This window comes from Opisthorchis viverrini (genome assembly GCF_000715545.1).
Source record: "Opisthorchis viverrini unplaced genomic scaffold opera_v5_242, whole genome shotgun sequence".
NCBI classification, from domain to species: Eukaryota; Metazoa; Platyhelminthes; class Trematoda; order Opisthorchiida; family Opisthorchiidae; genus Opisthorchis; species Opisthorchis viverrini.
Genome location: NW_008751898.1, coordinates 312,409 through 331,385, shown reverse-complemented (window position 1 = coordinate 331,385; position 18,977 = coordinate 312,409). Strand labels below are relative to the sequence as shown.

At 42.8% G+C, this 18,977-nt stretch overlaps 1 protein-coding gene across 1 annotated transcript in view; it reads left to right on the top strand.

Annotated features, from left to right (window-relative positions):
- The window catches only part of T265_08858 (hypothetical protein), a gene marked incomplete at both ends in the record, with an annotated part of 52,864 nt that overhangs the window by 18,728 nt on the left and 15,159 nt on the right, over positions 1–18,977 (top strand). The window contains 3 exons of the mRNA XM_009174775.1: positions 5,999–6,410; positions 10,795–10,994; positions 16,989–17,241. Of these exons, the coding sequence (XP_009173039.1) occupies positions 5,999–6,410; positions 10,795–10,994; positions 16,989–17,241 (865 nt within the window). The remainder of the gene's footprint in view (positions 1–5,998; positions 6,411–10,794; positions 10,995–16,988; positions 17,242–18,977) is intronic.

The following is an 18,977-nucleotide window of genomic DNA, read 5'->3' as shown; positions in this document are numbered from 1 at the left end:
ACTTGACCGTTCGGCCACGAGTGGCTGATCAGCAGTGTGATTAACTCGCACTTAGACAGGATATAGCGCCGCTCATCCTTCAATCACGGGATCCACATCACGCAGTCACACGTGTTGACTGGCTCCTCGAGCAACGACTTCTCAGATAGAAGTTTCTGGAGGACAAATGTCCCTCATAAGAATGTTATTGTTATAAAGTGAGTTGGTCATGCTGCTGATCAGCTATCAGAAGTTGAAAGTCTGAATGAGCTATTACTCTGAACGCTAATCGGACTCTGTTCTCCTCAGGATTCATTAAGTACTTACAACTGAACACTTTCGGCATTGTAGCATAGAATACCGATACCTGTTTAGAGAAAATCCACCAGGTGAACTACGTAGGTTTACCACTAGTTTCTCAGTTTTTCTTTGAAGACTAGCAGCTTACGTACAAACCAGGTGGCGTCAACTTAATTTCAACCGTCAATAGCAAACAATGTCCTCATTTACAGGGGTGTTCAGCCCTTGTGCTTTATACACCGTAACTAGTCAAGATCTTAAAAAGACCATTCTTTTTGGCGTCAACGGTTTCTTCGGCCGCTAGACTTCCAAATGTGACAAGTGATATAGCCATCTCAGGAGAAGGAGCATATAAAATGTGGTCATAATCTGTATTTCAAAAACTGGGTAGCACTGAAGGTTAGACCTGTTGCAATGCTCCATTTTTGCCCTTCATTGCTTACACAACTCCTAATTTTCATATAGTTTGCGACTCGTCATCAAACTTGTACTTCGCTAAATCAAGCATGATTCACTTTAGTTTTGGCGTCTTTCTTGAATGGATGAATGGGACTACCGAGTCACCTTGTAATTTCTACGGAAATCGCTCTGCCAACTATCACTAATCAGGTCTCAGCAATCAACGAGAGCTTGCGGTTTTTTTATGCCTCCGTTTACTTTGATTCTATTTAGCGGACTTTCACTGTTTACTGTGTGATGCTTCAGTCCCAACAGATTGCTTTCAAACGCTACCAAAGTTGTCATCTTTTAAGGATTTCCATCATGTGTCATTACAGCCACTAATCCCACCGAGCAGTCGTTCTTTAGTGTTCCCCTGTTTTTTATCAAGCTTTCTTCGTGCTTCCAGGTTTTCAGACATTTGTCAATAAATATGGCCACTTGAAATTCGGTTTTGTCTTATAGACCCATTTTAGAAAATTCCTACGTGGCCTTTTGTGAAAGACTTCCTTTTTTCTCTCTCCAAGCGGGCGCTCTGGGTAGATAGGTAATCAATACTAAATATGTTAGTTCCCATTAATTCATTGGAGCAAAAGTCAATGTCCGCTTTTTATCAGAATGAATCTCTAGGATATTTTTAGACAAAAAGTTCGTCGTGGCAAAGCACAACAAAACAAACTTCTCCATCACCACATTGGGAAAACTGTAATGGGAGGAAAATTTTGTGCATAGGATATGTTTTGACATGTGAAACATTGTCATCCGGAAAACAAAACAATGGTTTCCGTCTCTCTCTCTCTCTATCAGTCTTTGCGAGGTCTGATACGGAGAGAACCAAATTTTGGCCCGTTTTGGGTGGAGCAACGTGAGGCTAAGGTCAGCACAACTCCCCATGAACAGCCAAATTATGTCAAGTTTTGCATGTTTGTTGTTCACATATTTCACATCGAACAACAAGGTTTTTGTTGTTATTCTTTACCCCAGTACATGAGTTATGTGCTCACATTGGGTATTCAATTTAGACCACCCGGCAATCGTCCCTTAATGAGTGCAGTCTGAGAAGACGCATAAGCGGTGCATCTTCCACCCATTTTGTGTCATTCTTAATTTTTCTCAATTTTCAATTGTTTGAGTTGGATGGACTAAAATTCAGCTGTCGAAAAGCACCGTACAACTTTTTTTGTTAAAAATCAGAAACCAATGTGCTTACCTTAATCCTAGTATTGTTTCGAATCTGCATCCAAATTTAGTGAAGTTTTTATGGTTTCATTTGCGAATTCTTTTTCTTTTTGATGAATCTCAACAGAAAATCCGGGTTGATTTCTTGCATCTTGGACGGAATGAAAATTTCAAAAGCATTATGTCAACGTTTTTATTGGGGTAGGATTAAAGGTGTGATTAAGGAGAGGGTGACTTCAGCCGAGAGCTTACACTACTGGAGGGATGGGTGAATTCTCGATAATCTTTCATCCATAGCCGCCTATGAAGTCAGTAACTTTTACAGCCTGGGCGTGTGGAAAATGAAAAAATACCCGTTGTCCTCAAGAGCAAATGCGCCCAAGGAATTGTAGACTTTAAAATTTCAAATGAATATGCTGAAAAAAGTCAACAAATTTGTGGTAGATTTCAACACGCCAATCACACTTGAACAGTCTTCATCCTATAGTGTGGTGATTAGTATGGTTAGTATACGCAAAGGACGGTAGTGAACTGGTCTTCTTGTTGTATCTCGTTAAAAGCGTATCATTTTATCGTAATCATTACCCGCCCGCCCTCTCATTCAGACCGTGGTTCAAATTTTGATAAAAGAACCACTATCTTACTGTTGGAATGCATGTATGAAAACGCTCCTGAATTCACTAGGTAATCAAATGACAACTTGATCGCTCATCAGAAGATGCTCCGATGTACCCTGAGGTTACACCCAAATTGAGGACTGGTACTGCATTCACTTGATGATTGATTCAGAGTCTCCAACTACCAACCCATGGGCTACAGGAGAAGCCCATGCAAATGGAAGACTAATCGTCAAACAGATGCGTTCTGGTAAAAATAAAAACGTTCGCTTTTCCATTGTACTTAACGTCTTCTAGTAAAAGTGTACAATGCAGTACTTCTGTTACATTCCAAAAAGGTAGTCGTGAAATATGAGTTCACGAAAATCTCCGGGTTGAGGGGTGAAAAATGTTTTCCCTAGAGGATATAACTTGTTATGATTTTTACTAATGTAACTCTCTAGACTCTATATCAACAGGTTTTCCATAGTGATGACATCTGTTTGTTTATTGTTTACCTGGTTTGGCAAAAGTGATGAAAAATTCACGATAAGCACCCTCAGCGTAGTGGTGGACAACAAACTTTCGCTACTGTTGAAAGCACACTGAACCGAGGATGTCGATGTTTTATATTTGCAAATATCATGTCACTTATTGTGTAGAGTTTATGTATACAGTAGGTCGGGTACAAATAGGACACACCGCTAATATGCTTGCACGTTTGCACCTGTCTTAGGATCGGCAAAATGGTCAAACGGATTTCGCTTTTGACACGGAGACTCGAACTTAGTGCCGTTCAGTGCCGTTCTGCTGTCTTTTCATGGAGATAGATATATCGTGATGGTAGAATGATTTACTGAGGTTTGCTATATCCTGCTGACTAAGAGGAATAGCGTCAACTTCAAACAGGTCACAAATCCCTTGCCAGTTCTCAATGTTCGAATTCCATAGGGCTAGATCCTTTCAGGCAGATGTCGCAAGAGAATGGGATGTAAGCACTGGGTAGCTTCATGTCCGCTTGTTTATGCTCATCGCCCGTTATCAGGATACTGAACAATCGATACATAATGCTTTGAGCATGCAGGTTTCTGAAGGGGGACGAGAAAATGCACTGAGCTGATTGCAGGATCTGCTATTGCAGCCTTGCGGAGGCCGCTTAAGGACAACACAAAGCAGTAACTAATTCCAAAAGCCATGCAGCAGATAACAGATACAACTTATATCAATCTCGTCAAACCAGTCTTCTGGCTTTATTAGGTATCTGTTAATTAACTAGCACACAAGGGAAGCATGTTACGTATTCTAGTATACATAGATGTGCCTACACGAACAATTATTGAGACGACTCACAAGGTTGTAAACTTGTGGGCCGTTTCCTTTATAACATCGAACATCGTACCAAATGAAACATGAGGCAGCCTTTGTGAAGCATACTCAGTTGGAGAATATCGCAAACGAGAGACTCAGTTGAGTATCCCGTGAAAACCAAGTTGATTTGAAAAAGCGTGTATTTGTCGAAATGCTGCATTTGTCTGATGCTAAAGGGAATGGGCATGCCAAAATAGTGAGTCAGTGAGTGAACTGTGGCGAACAGTTCGAAAACTCATCAGTGCAACCAAATGATGCCCCACAATCATGCGTGAGGTCCTAAATAATTGTACCTATTGAGCACCCGCGTCACTAACAGGGCGCATTTGAGCACACCTATATAACCTGGCAAATAATAGTTTAGTCTGCACAACAGTTGTGGGGCATGCGTGAGGTCCTAAATAATTGTACCTACTGAGCACCCGCGTCACAATCAGCGGGCATATGTGCACACCTATATAACCTCCTGGCAAATAATTAATTTGGTCTATAAAACACTTGTGAGCATACATTCCAGAATACCTAGATTTTTAAGGCCGAAGACATTGCATACAATGTAACCGGTCTCCTGCATGAAGAAAGTGTCCTTCTTGTCCTTCACTCAGCTAAACCACCTATCCAGTGCCTAACTGCCATGCTACCCAAAGGGAGCATGAGCTCCGGGATACTGCCAGGTTACCCCATCTTAGGCAGGGGAAGTTGAGAGGTGGAGGTTAAGTTCGAACTATGGACCTTCCGGTCAGTAAATTCGCGCTCTAACCACTTGCGCCACCTCGCCCCCGCATTATTAACAAGTGGAATGCAGACCACAGTCACGCGGCTTCTTCAGATCTGCGTCATCCTTTCTGGTGTGACAATGTATTGTAATCTCAGTGCATTTATTTACGGGGTTTCGGGTGAGTACGCTAAGGCACATAGTGATAAGCTGCGGGGAAGTCAAAGGTATTACAGCGTTGGTTTAGATTAGCAGGATTATACTAAAAACAGGATGTCGATGTGATGACCAAAGTTGGGTTGACGAGTTCTCACAGAATGTCCCCCCAGAAGATAAGTTATTCAGGTGTTACTTTTTCGCAGTCCAAATCATCGAGCACGTAGTTTTGTACGGATGAAGCGTACCGGCCAGTAAGTGAAATTATGTACCTCTAAGCTTCCTAGATTTTGAAGTTCATGTGAAATCCCTATGGTTTTGCCGAACGCTTGGTTACGGAGGATGCGTGCAGGTGAAAATGCACTAAACCGATCCCCAAACAGGTTTCATTCAATCGATTTCGCTGTGAATTAGATAGGTTTTTAACATCATTTCCAACACCACTGATGAAAATGAAGCGAATGAAAAATTGTGCCACATTGTTGTTGGCACAAATTGTGTCCAGGAGTTACACTCTTTTGGCAGACTTTTGAAAATTACGTTTGTACTCAAGTAAAGACAAGCTTTAGTTGCCCGATTGTGCTGAAATGACTCATTATCAAATGAATGACGAGAGAGACGCTACTGAGTCTATGCTCAGTCCATACGGAATCCTATCATCCCTACCTTGTACAGGTCACTTCAAGCGTTCAAATTCACCAGAGACGAATGGATAAACTTCAACTTTGTCTTTAAGTTTGCAATACTAGCAATGGATACAGGCTGGAATTTCTCAGACGATGGTCTGTTATTCACATGCTCTAACGCTGTTGTCTACCAACATTACAGACATCCGAGGAAATTCGTATAAAAAATAACTCTCTGTCTTCAAATAATCAAGAAAACTTCTTAGGTATGCATGTTTGCTTAAATCTTATGCCGCAGATTTATCTAACTCCGGTGGATGAAAGCGCTTGAAGTTCTTTTTTCTCTAACAGATACAAGGAATATCGGCTACACTTTACTGGACGGTGTTTGTGGTGCCTTGAGGTTGGTTTAACATAATGAGAAAAACACTATCCGGGCTTCCAGGCTTACCGTATTAACGTGAACCTATTTGTTTTCTCACTCCTCTCTTTGTCACTTGTTCGTTTGGCCCTAACAACGCAAATATGTTCTGGAAGACTTGACCTGAACTCCTTCAGCTGCTATCCATTCTGAAAGCACCTCCTCTTTTGACAAAGTATTCTTATTCCTCATTCCTACATTCGTTCTTTTAATCACACAGACCATTGCCAGTCTATTCAACACACTCAAAGTTGTGCGCCTTCTGCGTCTGTGGCGTGTGCTACGAAAGCTTGATCAGTATTTGAAGTACGTGGCCACCATCTTACTGATCATGATACTCTGCTTCATCCTCCTGGCTCATTGGTTGGCGTGTGTGTGGTACATGGTTGGAATGCATGACTTGCAAAGTCACGTTTATCACGGGTGGATATTACACTTGATGAATGAGACGCTGGGAGAGCGGAACTGGACGGACAAGGCTGAAGTTGATAACCAACTGCCACCCCAGTCGATGCTGTACATGACGTCATTGTACTTCACCCTTTCACTGATAACGAGCATTGGGTTCGGAAACGTGGCGGCGAATACGACGGTAGAAAAGATTGTGTCCATCATGTTTATGATTATTGGAGGTGAGTGAAAGGGATTGCTGGTGACCAGATTCTTCTCCTGGTAAAAAGGTCACCGTTTAAAATCATCTCATAATGAACAACTTTCGGTATCCCAATTTATCCTTGTTAGACTGAGAGGAACCTCATTGAACCAATCCGCAGACAACGACCACCGATCTAGTAAATACTTCACTGTACTGTACTGTATACTCACACTAATCATTTTTCACAATTTTTCAATTCATAAACACTCAATCCAAGCTTGTTCTTAAGGTTTGGATTTTCAAGGTCGACACCGCATTTTCCTGCCTCCTTTAATCTTCAACCATTATCTATCTACGGCATTTGTTCCATGAATATCATTAGTCATATGGCGATTGTCACTGTCCTCCGGAGACGGTCATTACCTGTTTACAATGGCCTCTCATCATCAGCTAAAACCAGTATTAACAACAGAGCAGACGTTTACTCGACCTCAGCATTGTTTTTGTTGGGACTACGACACCGGTAGCCCCACACATGCAATCAGCACCGCACCGGAACAGGTTGAATGATATAACAGGGAGATAGCTTTTCTAGCGCTGATCCGCCTTCTTGTGGTGAAGAATAGATAGCTCGGACGTTAGTCCAGATGAGCTAAGAGTTGAGCCGACGAATTATTTACTCCACTGGATCGTGTCATGCTTTGATACTCCTTATCTTTGCGAGGTTAATTGTGTCTACAGCCTCTCACAACAGCCAATATGACTGCTCGAATGGAGATCAGAAGTAACTACCCCTATCGAAACTCACACGTTAGCGGTTTCTTGGTCAGGTTCACCGCAAAACCGCCACAGGATTGAATAATTATGTCGGGCGCTCTAATTGTGACTGGCTGGGTCTACCGGAAGACAACTCAATACCTTCACACACGTAAACTACTCAGGGAACTTTGCACCCGAGGACTACATGACGTGGTTAATGAATCTGCATTCGGCGAAGTCGTTCGGGAGCTCAGTCTTTCGAATCCGGTCCAAGATACATGTGTGAACACCAAGGAGTGAATGTCTGCATAATAGAGCGGATGGTCGCTGCTGGCAAGATCCGGTCGACTCGTCTCTTACGAACCGACGGGTTGCGTTTTCAAAACTTTTGTCTCGCTGGTTATTTGTCCACGTTATCCAGCTCCGGTTTAGCTTGCTGATGGAGGTAGTTAAAAACGCTTTAGTCATGGTGATCAGACGGCTTTTGTCTTGGAGATTCTGATCAGCCGGAGAGTTCGGTACATATTCTGCAGTGCGGTTGGATTACGCATGAACCTTTATGTGCTCGTCATAATCAGGTTTCAGCGCAACTCGGAAGACTATTCCAACGTCTGTACTACAGCGTATTCGAGGGGGTTTAGAGCAACTACTTCTACGACTTTAATCAAGCTTGACCTAATCGCTCTTCGAGAGCGCCGAGCAACGGTGATAGTAATGAGCATAGTCTCGGTGAACAGGGATCATGGTATAAAATGAGATCATTTAATTACTACCACCCCAGCCCTATGTGCCATCTACTTCGATATTTTTTGGATCACGAACAGATGGCCATTTCATATCGAGGTATTTGTTTTTTTCAACCTGCTGAAGCTGCTGTTGCACTGGATCTTTTTAAGGTCGCAGTCAGTTACTTGTGTTTGCCCATCATTTTGGACTTCCCGGATAATTACAACACTTATGCGTGTAATGTGTTGGAATATTGGTAGTGCTGGTGCATTAGTTGGTAATTGATCATGTGGCTGTTGATCTATTCTCCGAGCTTGGCAGTTGATTTGCAAACGTTTCGTCACCATTCGAGGAGACATCTTCAGTGCACTGTTGATTGGGTAGTACTTCTCTTCGTGTGTTTATTTATACAGTTTACAAAGAACAGCCCTTGCACAATAACCTGGATTCTGGTTGGTCCGATCTTAATCTTTGTTGAGTTGTGGTCTGTCTTTCTTGCTTCCTACGGCCACGCTACTGTTGAAATGACCGTCCATTATTGTCTTTTTCGGTTGGTCCGTTCTTGATTTCAACACAGACCGACACTTCTCCAATGCGTGAGATATGACTGTGCTAGCGCTAACTGATGCTTAAAGAATATTGACTGTTCTTTACTTTCTATCCCGCTGCTGGTTTTTACAAACGTTTCCACGCCGAACCCTGCTGTATATGTTGGAGATCATTACCTCTGACTCGAAAACAACTGAGGGCACGCTTTCAAATGGAACGTTTCTCTTTTTTTCTGTTTTTCTGTACATTATTTCCAAGTCCATAGCTTGAATTTCGGTTCCTGATCATTTCCTTCAAAAACAAATCACGATTTTATGATTCGAAGTGATGTGATTGTGCAGTTTGTAGCAGACTAANACATTTTCCTGCTGATGGTCGGAGTTGTGCATTGATGAAACGATCAGCAACATGGGGGACTGAATTCTGTAAAGAAGTGGCTCGATAAAGGGCTGATACAAGTGTATTTTCCTTGTTAGTTCAATACCCAATCAAAAAACTTGAGTATATCATGTCCATCCATGCTCTGACCTGGAAAACAGACAGCTTTGCATCAACACTTGGCACCAGATACTTATCTCAAAATGAGGTCAGTTCTTGTACATTGGTTGCAGCGAATTCCACCTGAGTTGATCTGCTTTCTCACGGCAATGTTTGAAAAGTGGATTTTTCCCCAAGGAGTATGAGCTCCGGGACGGATAAAAGATTGCAAGTGTAAATGTGCACGCACTGTTTTCTTATCGGTGTGATTTTTTTACCCACCTATGCTTCTAGGTACCGCATGTCGTCAGCCGAAAGTATGCTCGTAGACTGTTCACCAATGATACGCACACGGGAGTTGTTCGAACGTTCCTTCAGGAATATGATTACTTAATTACGAGCTTGTCTTTTCAGACAATTTGCACCTTCAAATTATGGGTCTTGATGCATATCAAGCACTTCCACCAGATTCTTCAACTGAGTTTTCCAAACCAGGGCTTTGTGCGCTACGACCTCATGCCACCCCAGTGTTATACTGCAGCTGAGTTCATACACTGGCAGGACACTTAACGGGTATTGTGTGAAGCCGAATTTCTCCGTATTTTCTACCCAGTGTCAGAACAATTACAGTGATATTTCAGAAAAGTAGAACAGTATACGGTGAGTGCGAGCTGAGCCCTTATAGCTCGCCTTTCTCCATCTGTGTTGTTGAACTAAGTGAACTTAACATGAGTATTTACCTTGTTGATCAGATGGTAGTTGATCTGTTCGCCGAGCTTGGCATCTGGTTTGCAAACGCTTCGTCCCCAGTCGAGGAGACATCGTCGGTGCACAGTTAAGTAAAGCTGAATTTCCAAGGTCGTCTGTTCCAAGGTTTTATCTCGTGAGCGCCCCCTCACTGAAACGCGTGTAGCCATCCCCCTACAATCTATCGCAAGAAGTTACTCAGTGCATGCAATACCCCTCTTCGTCGTAATGTCACTCCACATCGGCTCACTTTGCACAGTTTCGTAAATCTCTATCTATGAATAATCTACGTGGCACCGTTGCTGAAACCAGAAGACAACTGCAGAGCTTTATCGCTTCTTCCAAATAAGCCTTTAGATGCCTGTGGAGCAGCCGTCGAGGTTCTGAGTGCACACTTCCTGACCACTCATTCAGCACCCGACGCATTGCTTTGCCGGTGCAGGCTTGCCTCGGTCCACGCACATGAACAACATTAAACGCCAAGTACCACGGACCGCAGGCGAAGAACAGAAATATCGAATAGAATATATATTTTGATTTCTAACATACATCACTTGAACGGCAGTTTTACCAACGAAAACTGCTGCAAACGCACTTCTTCCAAGTATTCCCCATTGTCTGTTGTGTGGCTGTCAATCGTCGCTCAGATAACTTGCTGACATTGGAACACGCGTACCAAATCTCCACGTTGAACATGTCATACGACCAATGAGAACACCACAAACAATATCACGGAAGAACGAACGTTTCCGCTACCTTTAAAATGTCAATATCATAAATTGGATTGGCTTACGCAGTGCGCAATATCTCAGCTAGTGATCCAGGCAAATGCATTCTCCCGCGGATTTAAAGCACCTGTTCATATTCAGGGTGATAATAATGATGCACCCAAGATTTATGTGAAGAGAGACCGAAGCCGAAAATCACGAATGACTCGTCGTCACTCTGCTTACATTTACTGATCGATTGACGCTCAATAGTTCCATCGTCTTTTCTGATTTGCTTGATACAAAGATACACAGCTCTGTATTCAGTCAGTCCTAATTCACAGACAGTTACCTAGCAGTTGGTTGTATTGTTGCTTTGTTCAGAAGTACAGCAGTGAGCCATTGTGAATTGTGCACTGTTTTTCCTCACTACAAACCATTTTGCTCCCCCCTTAGCACTCGTGTACGCGACCATATTTGGCAACGTCACAACTATTCTACAACAGACGCATGCAAGTCGTGCGCGGCTGCAACAACTCATGGCCAGCGTGAAAGATTTTCTACGAATTCACAGTGTACCGAAAGAATTGGCCGAAAGGGTGATTGATTACGTCACCTCGAGTTGGTCACTCACTCGTGGTGTAGATACGGACACGGTGAGTTCTGAACGGTTCTAAGTGGATTTAAGTGAATTCAAGCAATGAATCAATTGTGTGATGTCTTCTCTGTGGAGCCTGCTTAAATTAGAATCCCGTGTAAGCTGGACTAGTCACTGAAGTCTACAATTAGAGCTTGTGGTTCAGAAATACCGAAAGGAATCCTAGAATATTTTATCAAGGCGAAATGGCAAAGTACTCGGTAGTCTGTCCCTCTAGTGGCGGTAAAGAGATGTGCGAACGGTACTCTATGGTTACACTCAGTATGGACCAAGATAAAAACCTGTTATATTTCTAACATTCAAACAAAACCGAACAACATGGCTTATTCTTGGAACCATAAATGAGTGGAGGCACAGGCAAGGACGCACTAAGAAGCAGAATGTTTTTGATCGTATCATCGTCATCATCACCATCATCATGGACAGCACGACGTCAGTGTTCAACACTGATACTTCATTGACGTATGACATCTGAGGATGTTGTCCCTTGGATGGCTCACTGATGATGTTTGCGAAGTCGATGGAGGACGAACGGAGCCATCAGTCCTAACTGCTGTGGCTAAAAAGTGAGGGTTAATAATGGAGTGGGAAGAGGGTGAAGAGGAGTATGTGAAAGAGAAAGAAGAGAGGTGTCTGTAGTAGTCTGTTTTCGCTTACCCGTCTTGCCGTATGCAGTAAGCAAGGCCACCCAGCTAAGGGCACCATACGATGGCCGATGTGGCATGATTTTATTCGCATATGTTCAATTCATGGTCGTACATGCCTGGACGCCCACATCTAGATAGGAAGGCAATTATAGTCCTCCATCAAAGCCTTCGGCTCAAAACCCTGACCGCAAGGGAGCGGTGTTCGGCTGGAAATGCAAGTACATTGTACGTCACAATGCAGGTTCCAGTCCCCAACCTGGAGGACCAGAAACTCCACACACAAGATGAACCAGTCGATTTATACGATATCTTAGAGATGTCCTCGCCGATGTTGCCGATGCAACACTGCAAGATACGATTATTAATTGTCCAGTCAGTACTGTAATCAGTGCTGATTACAGCTCATTATTAGTTAGTCTGTGAACATGGTTTATGTTGGTGAACAATCCAGAACAGCGGATTGGGTCTCCAGTTGAACTCGTTGGTTAACTGGTGGTGCCCAGATGGCGTGAAATCGGTTTGATGACTGGTGATAGAGTAGGTTCTATGTTTTACACTAATTATTTAGCGATTAGTTCAGACAGTACTGGTCCCATTCTAGTTACTTTCAGTTGTTTGTACATTTAGGCCTCGAAGTTGCAGCAGGTCATTTTATACGGGTTCAGTGGTTTGCCCACAGACCAGCCGCTGAATTGAGGAAACTGATGACAAAACTTCTCGACAATATAGACGACGACGCACTCAACTACAAGAACTACAACTAAATTGTATTACTTAGACTGGAAAAACGCTACACGGGTGAGTGAGTACAACGCAGCTATAAGACGACGTCACCTAATATTTCAATGTTTGAAGGTCAAGTTGGACATAAGTTGTATCAGGAAGACGTGAAGATCATGGGACGCTTAGTGGTTCCACTGAGTCAGATCCTGCCATCAGAACAGTGGACCACAACAGGACACGCTATGCAGGCAAAAGAGCAAGACTTAAATACATGACTACGTGATGTGGTTTCTCTGATCGAAGGATTAGCGACACTATATCCTGTCTGGGTGAGAGTTAACCATGACCTTGTTCAGCCGCTGGTGGTCGAGCTGCCAGATATCCACTGGCTAGAAGGTCGCGCGTTCGAAACTCTGGGTTCCGTCAGGTACACACTACTGATGATTCCTAATAAACACGAACCAGATGTACAGTGTTTTCAGCTTTTCAGCCTGACTGACTAGACGAACCCTCAATTGAAAAGTACCAAGTCTCCTCACACGACCATGAAAAAAGAACAGCACAGAGTAGATGGCACCGGAGAGGTGAGGCCCTAAAGCCCTCTGGCCATCCACCATTCAGCAGATAGGCCACCCAACAAGCCAATGGGTAATCTCACCTCAACAATCAATGATAAATCAAGGTCGATCTGAACGAACAAATGCTTAAGCAATCTATGCACACGTGACGACCACGTACTTCCGCTCATGGCGCAATTTCTCTCACAGCGCATTGTCATTCGGCAAACAACCTTGCAAACAAACTGCCAGCTCAATGAACAGATCAAAGGCTATCACTATACCTTTCATGTTAATATAAAAGCAACATGATTTGTAGCTGAACAGTTTATACCGTTGGACAGTAGTGGCTTGGTATCACCCATCAAAATCACGCTATTTTGCAAGGCATTCACACTGATTGTTCGCCTAGATATGCTCATTGAATTGGGTTGCACGTTACCACGATAAGGCAAGGCTACATCTGACCGTTGGATTTATGGTTGGGGTGAATATTGAAAGCTCAGAAAACAGTGGAACGAGGAGTAACCTACTGTTTGGATAAACTACTTTTGTAACCGTGTTGTACCAGACAGACTGAACTTATAAACAGCGAACTTTGTAGCACAGGGAACTATGTCTCTCATATACTCTGATCACTTGTTCCATCCTGGGTTACTGTGCGATCTCGCCTATTGCCACCTGTTCCATTTGGGGTCTTGTTGCAAAGAGGCATTTTAAAGATGTGGAATTGATCCACATCTATACATCTTCCTTGCCATACATGAAAACCGTATTCATTGCTCCTTTTGGGAGTACTTGTACATACCTAGACTAGCTTCGCTACTGATGTCAGCGGATGGAGTTCAAGTATCTGTCATTAACCATCTCCAACGATTATTTGTAGTCTCGTCTTATTGTGAGCACCAGTTCACTGGAATTTGCGTGGTAATCGACTTCCCATCTGAGACAGATACACAACAAGTCTTGGCTCAGTATAGCAACAGAACAAACACTTGAAATACGACATTCACGCCTGATGATAGAAGTTGCTGCCTATTCTTTTTACAGCCTGCGACTGAACCTAGGTGATGAAGTGCGTTTGGACCGCACACAAAGAAGTCACAGAGTGGCTTGGGTTGGAAGGATTGATTGGTTCGTAGGATGAACGTACTAGAGTGCCAAATTTAAATGTACAAGCCTTCTCGCATGACAAGGTCCAAAGGTCCTTATTGAAGCAGCGATTTGAAATGAGTGATCGGATATGTTCAGTTGCATTTAGAGGTGTACAACTCGCATTTGTGGTGAATGGTTTGTGTCCTTTTTCTAGAGGACAATATGGTTCACTGTATTAAGCGTTCATTACTACTGAGTGAAACATATCGTGTGCCCTATGGTTGTTATCAACAACAAGTTTACTTTGGCAAGAATTGCAAACTGAAACTTGCGAAACCAAGAATAACCCATCGTAAGTACTATTTTCAGAATTTGATTTTTGTGCAAGCCGATTCACCTCACGGTAAATTTTCTTGGGAAACGAAGAGGGAAGAAGGCTAATAGTAATCGAGCCGTCCCCCTAGTTTCGCTGACACCGCAGAAACATCATACTCTGATGTTCTACCTGCTGAACGTGTTCAACTGTGAAAAACAGACTCTGACTCCACCTCCGTTCCACTTGTCCAACCCTAGACAAAATATACTTGGAACATGGATGAGACCACCTGTGGTGTCATGTCCACTGTTTATGATGCTCAATGTAACGGAGCAACTCTGGAGTGTTACTTGATTTCCAGCATAGATCGCTTGCACTTATGACTAATTTTTCCCCAAATCTCCTCATACTACCAGCAATCTATAAGTAGCTTAAAGGAAGAGTAGAATTCACCCGACGAGCGAAGCTTCCATCTGAAAAGTCGTCAATAGAAGAACCAGTCAAGTGACTGCGTGGTGCAGATCATGTAACTGAGTGATGTGTGGCGCTATATTCAGTCTGGATGGGAGCTAATCACACTGTTGCCTCACCCTCGTGGCCGAAAGTTTGTGTCGTGCACTTCAGTGAGATGCGCATTTTGTCCTACTTTATCAAGGGTAGCGAGGAGTCGGACCTGTTTAATTCTTGCATAACACCAGCGAAAACTTTAGAAAGTACACTCACAACTACCACTTTTGAAGTCACAATAAATTCACATATTTTAACAATAAAGGGATAGCCTATAATCAACAGACAGGTACCTTAATTTGTGTCTATTCGTTGACCTCGTCAGAAAACTGTACGAGATTTCCATCAGTTACTCCAGAGGTTCTCGTGGATTCCCGTCATTTTTTAAAATCTAGATTAACATACTTAGCCAAATGTATTGCTATATGTTTGCATAAAAATATTCACTGAAGCAGAAAAAAATATATATGAAACATACTTCCCATTCGTATACACCTGTCTTCACTCAGAAATAGTCAATATAACCTAACTTGAAAAGTTGTCAGCCTGAATTACTAAGACATAGCGTGTGCATCTTTGGGTACCTTTTCTCATCAGCTAACCTTTTTTTGCTTAAGGTAAAACTATAATTGCACTACTAAAATTGATTTCTTGCCCGGTGTGTCCTCGGTGTGTCCCCGGTGTTATAGTGTCAACGAAAAATGGTTTTGAAAGTCAAGCCGGGATATAATACGGAAGCTTCTACGGGTCAAAGAAATGCAGGAAAAGTTATCCAAGGAGAGGCTGCTATATAAAGAGGTATAAGTTGTTATGTCCAACGATTACTTTGATGGTCCAGCTTCCCTGAAATGTGGACTTCAGAGCCAAGGATTCCTCGCTGATCACCTACTCAATAGCAGCTTCTTCCAATCTCGTAACCTATTGAAGTTCTTTTTAAAAAAACTTTATGAGTATAGTACATATCATGTTCTAAAACGTGGAACGCCCAGGCGTGTTGTCTTCGTGGTCATCACTTTCCGTTATTGGAGGGTCGACTGAACTCACTTCGCAGTTGTTGTTTTTGGGGTCAGAGTAACACAATATGAGAATGTCAAGCGGCCTTCACTGGGTCTGCTCTTCAAATGAAGATTCACAAAGAAATTCTGGTCTAGAATTATTTGCAAGACAGCCTAACATTTGGAGGAACATTATTCAAATTATCGCTGAAGACTCTTCGACATCCGACGACCAGTTTTGCCAATTTTGGGACTCACCGAGTAGACGCAATTCTCGCGTTCCCGCCAGTCTTATGTTCTGTGTGAACCCATACTTTAAGAACGTGTTGCAGCAAAAGCAGTCGGTGAATATCACAAGAGTTTCAGCACCTACTCAATAGCAGCTTCTTCCAATCTCGTAACCTATTGAAGTTCTTTTTTAAAAAAAACTCTATGAGTATAGTACATATCATGTTCTAAAACGTGGAACGCCCAGGCGTGTTGTCTTCGTGGTCATCACTTTCCGTTATTGGAGGGTCGACTGAACTCACTTCGCAGTTGTTGTTTTTGGGGTCAGAGTAACACAATATGAGAATGTCAAGCGGCCTTCACTGGGTCTGCTCTTCAAATGAAGATTCACAAAGAAATTCTGGTCTAGAATTATTTGCAAGACAGCCTAACATTTGGAGGAACATTATTCAAATTATCGCTGAAGACTCTTCGACATCCGACGACCAGTTTTGCCAATTTTGGGACTCACCGAGTAGACGCAATTCTCGCGTTCCCGCCAGTCTTATGTTCTGTGTGAACCCATACTTTAAGAACGTGTTGCAGCAAAAGCAGTCGGTGAATATCACAAACAAGAGTTTCAGCTGGAATTCAGCTGGGTCTCCCGTTTAAACCAAATGGATGTGCAAATGAGTGGACTGCGAAAAATATTATCTCATACATACAGATCTCTGGATACTAAGGCCTCTAACACACTTTGGATAACCAGAAATTCTAAGTTTTTTCTGTCGATTGTTTAGTGGACACGCTTCAAAAAGACATGATTTTTCGTAGGATTCCAGATTGATTTTTGACAATGTTGATTTCTGGGATATTCGCAGTTTTGTTGTCGAGTGGATTAGATAACTTGAGGTGAACCATATCTCTTTTCCTTTCTTGCTGCAGGTTTTGAACCATTGTCCAAAAGACATGAAGGCTGACCTGTGCATACACCTGTATCGAGCTGTATTTAGTGAACATCCCGCGTTCCGTCTAGCCAGCGAAAGTTGCCTACGAGCTCTGGCTGTTTCATTCACGGCTCAACACACTGCGCCTGGAGATCTGATCTTTCATCAAGGTGAAAGCATCGACCAATTGTGTTTTGTCATCTCAGGATCGTTGGAAGTGATCCAAGATGATGAAGTTGTTGCTATTTTGAGTGAGTCTAGTGGCGTCATAAGCAATTTCAGTTGGGTCAGACAAGATTAGTTCACGTTGAAAAGGTCGTCAGATGGGATGTTGGTCGTTTGCTACACTGTCTGAGCTACCGATATTTTCCTCTATAGAATATGGGATGCTGTTATACACTCACAGCACGCAAGTTAGGTTTTCCGAGTCCCGATGATCCAACTTGTCAAGATATTGTGGCAGGTCATCTACCTAAGCACATTTTATTGAGCGTCTATTGGGCAACTATCTTGGTAAGATAGATTTGGTTAGTCCAGGCAAGGAGAAATCAGGGTTTACTCTCCAGCCAACAACGTTGGGTCAATTCTTCACGGTATTAACAATTGCAATTACCGTTTTGTTATGGCGGACACTTGGTGATGAATCATCAGATGGAAACATGTGCAGCCTGAGATGATTGTTCAAAATCGACGTATATCTCATCACTTGTTCCGCCACGTTCGAAGCTCATTAGGTAGTCGGTATCAGCGAATCCTGCGAAAACGAATTCACAACTTGGATGGAATTCAAGGTAATATTGAGTTCTTTAGATTGGCCTGCACAGTGAGGTCTTTAGAAACGAAGGGTCCGTTATTTCCTATTCCTCAGCAGATTTTACAGTTCGAGACATCCTCTAGATCCTGTTGCGAGTGTGTGTAATAGACTAATTTTTTGGAATTAATTGGCGTGATACCGCTTTGGGTTAGCTGCGGATATATCCGCAGTCAAGTGCATTATTAATGGCTTCACACACGAGGCATAATGCGCAATGCGAATTCCCCCGAGGCGAAATCATATCCGATAATTTCACCACGAACATCAGTTTCAAAGAATACACTTACAAAGGGTAGTGCGTGGTAAGTAAGCTATCATCGGATTTCCATTTTGAAAACGGACCGTCATGGCACACTACGCTGATAAACGGTTGCGAGCTAATTAACGTATTGACAATTTTGGTCCTATTTGAAACCAGTCAAGGATCGATCGGTTAGTCCGAAAATTTTTTTGCATGCTTTATTGCAGAATCTTCACTGTCGAACGAGGTGAGGGCAGCTAAGCGGCTGTTCCCCATAATGTAGGCAATACCACGTACCATTACCGACCCACAGGCCAGTATTTATAACCAATCCTTTCACAGACTGTTGTCGTCCGTTTGGCGAAACACTTACGTTTCTCCATCTAACGTCTACCAAAAGAACCGAAAGCGTGAATGCCGTGGACGGCAGCTCCTCTGAGTACCGCGGGTGATATCGCTGGATTCGCATCGTCATTGTGATGTACTGAAACAGGTTTCTTTAATTAGCCAACTGGAAACTCAGTGGATCTACTTCGTTCCCAAAATAATTATGCCTTCATGACGATAGTTCTATGGTATACAGATGTCCTCCTATATCAACGATCAGATCCCGCATCCATACACGCATAGAGATTTAATTTCTAAGGCTCATTGTGTATGTATCAAAAAAGAATTTCCTGGGGCCATGAGGACCTCCAGTTTTTGTGAGCAGTAGAGAAGAGTGCAACACACAAGACACGTTCATTAAGAGATAGATTTGGTTAGTCCAGGCAAGGAGAAATCAGGGTTTACTCTCCAGCCAACAACGTTGGGTCAATTCTTCACGGTATTAGCAATTGTAATTACCGTTTTGTTATGGCGGACACTTGGTGATGAATCATCAGATGGAAACGTTTGCATAAATTCCGGATATAAGCAGCCTGAGATGATTG